Source organism: Lactuca sativa, chromosome 9 (assembly GCF_002870075.4).
Source record: "Lactuca sativa cultivar Salinas chromosome 9, Lsat_Salinas_v11, whole genome shotgun sequence".
Taxonomy (NCBI): Eukaryota; Viridiplantae; Streptophyta; class Magnoliopsida; order Asterales; family Asteraceae; genus Lactuca; species Lactuca sativa.
Genome location: NC_056631.2, coordinates 74,776,502 through 74,784,040, shown reverse-complemented (window position 1 = coordinate 74,784,040; position 7,539 = coordinate 74,776,502). Strand labels below are relative to the sequence as shown.

Genomic DNA, 7,539 nt, shown 5'->3' with positions numbered 1-7,539 from the left:
CGGGAAGATGACAGCTTGATTGTACACACGAGATGGAGTTATGTTTTGAGGATCCTGGATTTCATTTAAACAATTATGAATTGTGCTTTTGATAATTTGACAATTAGGGATTTTGTGAAATGTGTTGATGAGATTTATGTGCTTTTAAAGTGAAAATTTTGTTTGAAAATTTACGGTGTTACAACCTCTTAGTAGGACTTGTAGTTCTTGGCCTTTGAAAGCTTGAGCACCTCAAGTGTGATGCCTTTAATGTGTCACAAACACCAAATGCAAGATGAGGCTTGAGAGAATAAGTTACTTAGCATAAAATCTATATCACTCTCCTAGAATGATGGTGTAACCGATTTTGGCTCTAGTGGAGTCCTTTTATAGTGTAACAAATGCTAGGGTTACACCTTGCAAACCCTAATGACCTTTCATATTACTTAGGATCTATGGGTTAAACCTCCATGGACTATCTCATTGGTTTAGCCCATCCTAAATAACCATGGATCATTAGCTTACACTATAAGAATCATTTATTTACATAATCAATCCCCATATATTTAATTAGTCTCCTTTGATCACAAAATTAAATCCAAATTAATTCTTGATCAATACTAATTAAATAATATGATTTCATAATTAATATATGATACTTATCATATATTAATAAATCATAAATAACATTATTCTCAAAAGTCCATCCTATCAAATTGCACTGGTGAAGGAAACCCAAAAGGACCATGCTACTATCGGGTCATGTACATCCCAATTATAGTTATGGTCTTAGACACCTAATCCAAAAATTGTGTGGGTTGGGTTAAGGTTGTACTGCTTTGTGTTGTAGCCAACAAACCCTAGAGTATGACATATATGAGCTGAGGGCCACGAAGGGCATGCTAGACTCATACTAAGGACTCATGAGCATTCCAGATACGAGCTGAGGGCCCGACCAGGCATGCCAGACTCATACTGAGGGCTTAGCAGTATTCAGTCTGTTGACTGACCAGGCCGAGGAGCAAGCCAGACATAAGTTGTGGGCCTGTGAGGCAATCCAGATTTATGATATGGGCTTAAGGGTAATCCAGTCTGTAAAGTTGTGGACCCATTGCATGTTGTTATTATATTGTGTTATTTAATATGTATTGGTATTTTGGGGGAAACTTACTAAGCTTTGGGCTTACAGTTGTCCGATTATGTTTCAAGTACTTCTCAGGATCGCAGGAAGGCGAAGGCATGATCGTGCACCTCCTCATGTTTTTATTTCACGATTTTGGGATTTCTCTGATATGAATCTTATTTTGGAAAAAGTTTGTAAACAGTGATGATTTTGAATGTTTTTAAAAGTTTAATTTTTTCATGAATTTTATGGATGTTACAAATTATTCTAATAAAATTTATTTATAGTGTCATATAAGTGGTAACTTATTAATTGAAAAGAAAAACATTTAGTGGCATATAATATATAATAAATTGTATGATTAAAAAAAAAATTAGTGGCATTTTATATCATTATGCCACAATTAAAAATGAATATTAGTGACATAAAATACTAAGTGTCATTATATTTTTAAATTTTATAGTGGCATATAAGATATGTCACTAAAAACGTCATATAGTGTCATTAAAAGTGTATGCCACTAAATGACATTTTGTTTGTAATGATTGGTAGATCCGTATGATTACCTATATTTGTTGGATATGTGCTTATCTTTATCTATTGTATATGTCAACATATTGTGGTTGTGTTGAGGCGGTCATGTTTTATACTGAAGGCCAAGATACCCATGACAAGCCGGATATGTTTTAGGCACTACGAGACGGTCCAATTAGGCTGAAGATCCAGAGAGCGATCTAAATAGGTTGTAGGCCCTGCGAGACGGTCCAGTCATGCTGAAGGCTCGTATATGTATCTTGTTATATGTATGTTGCTATTATATATAAGAAACATCATTATGTTTCTATCATCATAACAATAAAATATTTTTTTTATTATTAGTTTTGGGATATATATATATATATATATATATATATATATATATATATATATATATATATATATATATATATATATATATATATATATATTGTTTTTATTATGATTATGTGCATGATTGTAGAACGCCTTACTTAGTACCTGTTTGGCTGACTACGGAGTAGCAAGTACTTAGGAGTAATCATGTGTACTCGGGTAGTACTTGAATTCGGTAATAATGTAGAAATATTTTTAGAAAAATTATATATGTCAAAATCATAAGTTAAAACCATAAGTTGATTGAAATATATATCAAAATTAGATACATGTAAATACAAAAAAAAAAAATGAAAAACGCACAGTATTCTCACTTCGTGAATAACTAAAGAAAATTTAAGATATATATATATATATATATATATATATATATATATATATATATATATATATATATATATATATATAATCACATGTTTGTGTGTTAAATAATAAATCATTAAGTTTAGTATACATATTAATCATCGAGTTGACCGAGTTTTATTGCACTACTTGCTACAGTAAGGGATCGATCGGAGAGTACTCGGATTCTGTTCGCCTCGGTATTGGGCCGGGTAGGGAGTACTCGTACGAGTAATCGGCCAACTCGACGAGTTTTACAAAACTGGTTATTAGTAAAAATCGTAAGTGTTTTGCTATTATAGCAAACAACTGTAAGTACTAGACATTTAGACAATCATTCTAGATATGTTATTATTATGGATAAAAAGTATATATATATGTTTCTAATGGATTTTAATTTTGATATTTTCTTTACTAAATAGATGCGGTCACTTGTAATAGAAATCAAATTATATGCATAAAAGGATCCTATTACATGTTGATTATAATGAAAATTAAACTTGTGTGCCTAAAATGATGTTATATGCAAAATTATTCAATTTTGAAACTGGACTCTTTGACATTTTCACAAAGAATCCAACTTCAATGTGGTGGACAATCAGGTTATTCTAGCTATGTAACAACTAACATGCCCATGTCAAAATTTGAAATCTCCCATATTTATTTTTTGGATATAGTTATAGTCATTTATGAGTGGTAGAGTTTCATTCCTTATGATTGTTGGAGAATGCTTTTTGCACATTTATCCAAAATGAAGTTTCAATATTAATTTATGACAAATCTATGATAACATATGTAAAAAGCAATATAGTTGTATAATATGTTTCATATCTATTATTTATGTAACAACAGATAAAAAGTAATAAAATTACATTAAACGACATCTACCATAACCCCTATTAAAAAAATTATTGAGCCAACATTAAAATTGTTGATGACCCACATAACTAAAGGGGTTTCATAATTAGAGGCAACCCTTGCATAGGCCTAAGAGAAAGCATGATAGATGGCAAATGAATGTAATTTGGAGACAATGAAAATGAAAACCTAGTTAAGATTAAGCTCAACATGATCTTGTACTCCATTGCACTCAAGTTTCTACCAACACACATTCGACCTCCAAACCCGAAAGGCAGATATCCCATTTTGTGTTGACACCCACCATGCAAATCATCCTTAAATCGCTCAGGTTTGAATTCATTGACATCGTTACCCCACAAATCATAATCATGGTGCATTGCCACTACATCAATCCATATGTTGGTGCCGTCTGGGATTATGGAATCTTGGTCCACTTGAATGTCACCTCGGACTTGTCTTTGAACGTTCGGAGCCGAGGGGTATAGTCGTAAGACTTCCTTCATCACCCAACTCATCTGTAAACACAAAATAAAAAGATTAACAAATATATAAATAAAGATTAATAAAACTAAAATGTATAAAGATTAATAAAACTAATTTTAAATCCTAATTTGTACTAATTTGATATTTGATACTACATAATAAAAAGGAAAGTTTAGTGAGTTTTTAATTTTTTTTTAATAACAACATTATCCGGTATAATAAACGGATCAAAAAAACATAAAAGTATTTATGATATTATAATAATTAGTTTAAATTACATGATTATAAGCTTAACTAAAAGGGTTTATACATCTATTGGCATGTTTTAAATGGGCACTAGATCTTATATGATTAAGTTCATTCATTCTCCACTTAGATCTATATATAATAAATGATTGCTTTATTTATGAATTAGGTTTCGCTAAAGCGCCACCAACAACGTCTACATCGTTATATAGAATTTGACAGAAATGATAAACTTTTAATATAATTAAGTAAGCCCCTTCCACAAATATAAAATAAAATCAGTAGAAATAAAGAGAAATTAAATAATATCTTCTTATTTATTCTTATACACATTTTATCATTTTTAATTAGATGAAAGTTACTATTTTTATTAAATATAATAAATGTCATAACTTTAAATGTGTTGGAAAGTGACAAGAAAAAAAATGATATTTGATTTCTTAGAAATAAAATCTATTAAGATAAAATAAATACAACTAGTATAATCTAATAAAATCTACTATTTTTTACGGGCAAAACTAGTTATTTTAAATGTGTAAGAAGGTGATAGGAAAAATAATTATATTTGATTTCTCATAAATAAAATATACTAAGATAAAAATAAATACAACTAGTAGAAATTAATAAAATTTACTATTTTTTTAACGGCAAATTTAGTTATTTCTAAACTAATACCTAATTTCATATATATCAATTATGATAATGTAATTTGATTTGCTGTTAAAATTGGAGGACTTTATATATATATATATATATATATATATATATATATATATATATATATATATATATATATATATATATATATATATATATATATATATATATATATATATATATATATATATATATATATATGCTTCGCAGATATGTTGTAGAAATAAAATTTACTAACTTGAGAAATATTGCAGAAATGGAATTTACTAGATAGTGATAATAAAATTTGTTTACCGTTAATTAAAAGTTAATGGAGGTGTTTAAAAATATAATTTACTAATATATTGTTAATATGAAATTAAAAAAGTTTTTGAGACTCCCAATAAAAATGGTTTGATTGCTTTGATGCATAGCTTGATTAAAATGTTTATCTATCGATCAAATGTATAAACTTTTTGTTAGTCAATGCATGTAAAAAACTTGTTACAGGTTTTGGGACCGAAAGAAAACAAAAAGAAATAAAACAATATAGCATGTTAAAAAAAAAAAAACATGTTCATGAGTAAAGCAAGTGTCTTACGTACCTTCTTTAGACCAGCAACCATGGTTGCATCAATGTCACCATCTCCAATCACCTGCTTGATTTCTTCTCTAAGCTCATGCTGCCACATGGGGTGCACCGCTAAGAGCAGTAAGCTCCAGGTGATGGCCAACGCCGTGGTCTCATGCCCACCAAAAAAGAACGTCTTGCACTCATCAACCAGTTCACTCGTACTCAATTTCCTTCCTTTTTGTCCCTCCACATGAGTTTCTTCCAACAAAATCCCTAAAAGATTCTGCCCATGTTGTTTACCACCTCCATTTTCAACCATGGATTTCTTTCTATCTACTATGATCGATAACAGTAGGGCGTCTATCTCTTTCCCTAGTCTTTCTGCTTCAAGATTTTGTCCCAAGCACAAGTACTTGCTGAAAGGTACACCTACGTAACGATTCGATTTGAATAGTGTTACTTGCATGGCTCTTAGTTTCTTGAACACTGCTCTCCCGTTTTCGAAATTCATTCCGAAGCTTGTTTTTGCTATGATTTCGCCTGCCGTCGTTATGATTTCTCCCTCTGCTTCGATCTCTGGATTGCCGGAGTTAATCAACCCCGTCCATCTGTCTAGCATGCTTTTCGTAGTCTCCACCATCATGCTTGTCATTGCCTGTAATAAGATGATGCTACAAAAATCAGTGATGAATCCAAGATTTAATGCTTTGAACCTCATCCGTATACTTTATGTTCTTTTAAACTTCGGAAAACTACAAAAGTTTCCTTTTAGGGTATGCATGTGTACACAGATCCGACCGAATATTTTTTACTATAATTAGCAACTTCAGAGATGGATTTTCAAAGAGAAAAAAGAGAGTTTTCATGAGAGATGACCTTCAAGTTAGCAGGGGAGAATGCAGGAGTTATAACATGACGATGTCGAACCCAATCATCACCTTCCACCATAATTAAACCATCACCAAACATGGGTTTTCTGTCGTTTTTGAACACTGTTGGTTTCCCCCAGCTTTTCCCCATAACCCCAGATGATATTTTCTTCAAGAATTCTGGATCAGCAATATACAGAAATGGCTCAGTTCCTAGCCAGTACATAAACACCTTCCCTGAAAAAACATGATCAAGAAACATGCATGAGAAACCCTAATTTAATGAAAACTTTTAAAAAGGAGAAGACGTATATATCAAACTTATCAGAACTATAGGGTTTTGGATTTTGATCTTTACCATGGGATTTTTGCCATTGAGCAAAGTAAGGAAACACACTGGAATGGATATCATTAGAAACCGTTGAAGATGAAGAAGAAGATTCGACTCTCTTAGTCTTCTTCATCTCAGTGGTGTTTCCTAGAGGAAAACTTGGAGGTGGACCAGAAAACCCATTAATAGCGAGCTTTCTGTAAGCCCTAATGGGCAAAACCCAGCACGAATATAACACCCTCCATAACAGAAATGAGAAAAATGCAGCCATTGCGAATGTAATTGCTTCAAGATTTTCCATATTTTTTTTTATCTCTCTAGGTAACTAGATCTGTATGTGTAAATATGATCGAGTGTATTGACAAATGGAGAATGGTGTTGGGGTATTTATAGAGGGAGATGAAGGTAGGAATTGTCATAGAGTTTGACCGAATTGAATATCTAAAGAGACCACTCTGATGAATATTGAATAAGGAATTTGAATAGGTTGAATAATCTTTTCTCGAAAGTTGGTCACATAATATTTTATTTAAAATTACTCCTTCCGCCATTCCGTCCAACATTCCGTCCAAAAAGTTATACACGGCTATATGATTTCATTAGCAAGTTAATTATTAATATAACTACCAAATCTTTATTTCTTAATTATATTTTGTAAATCATAACACTAATAAATGAAAATTCAATTATTTTCAAGATTACCGTTTGCGCATATACGCAGACATACACATATTGAATTTTATTCTATGACACTAATTTGTGATTAATTTATTTCTAATTTATATATAACTTTTCATCATCAAATGTTAAACAAACGAAAAGTAATTTTGTGTTTGTTCAGAGATATTTCTATTTAGACATTCACGTATCAACATTATTATCAAACCATCTTTAATGAATGTTTTCCTCATAGTTTCTTACGATTTGTTTTAACCTTTAGAATGGTTATTAGAAGAGAGTACATAAGTTTTTCTATATTTTCATCGATTATTTATTTTAAAATAAACCCTTATTTTGTTTTCGCGTTTTGTATTTCTACTTCTTTTATTTAATAATATTTTATTTTATTTCTCTAGTTATATTTAAACTCTATGATTCTATTTTTTTTTATTAGTTATATAACTTTATCAAAATAATATCATCAATATTTCATAGTTTAGTGGAATTGAGGAATGAAATTGAA

The 7,539-nt window shown here is 30.5% G+C and overlaps 1 protein-coding gene across 1 annotated transcript; it reads right to left on the bottom strand.

Moving 5' to 3' along the window:
• Nucleotides 1-3,252: 3,252 nt before the first annotated feature.
• On the bottom strand, nucleotides 3,253-6,683 carry LOC111901778 (cytokinin hydroxylase). Its single transcript, XM_023897650.3, has 4 exons — nucleotides 6,384-6,683; nucleotides 6,033-6,262; nucleotides 5,188-5,811; nucleotides 3,253-3,732 (listed from the first exon to the last, which is right to left on the bottom strand). The coding sequence occupies exons 1-4, from the start codon at nucleotides 6,655-6,657 to the stop codon at nucleotides 3,304-3,306; spliced, it is 1,557 nt and encodes a 518-aa protein (XP_023753418.1). The 5' UTR covers nucleotides 6,658-6,683; the 3' UTR covers nucleotides 3,253-3,303.
• Nucleotides 6,684-7,539: the final 856 nt, after the last annotated feature.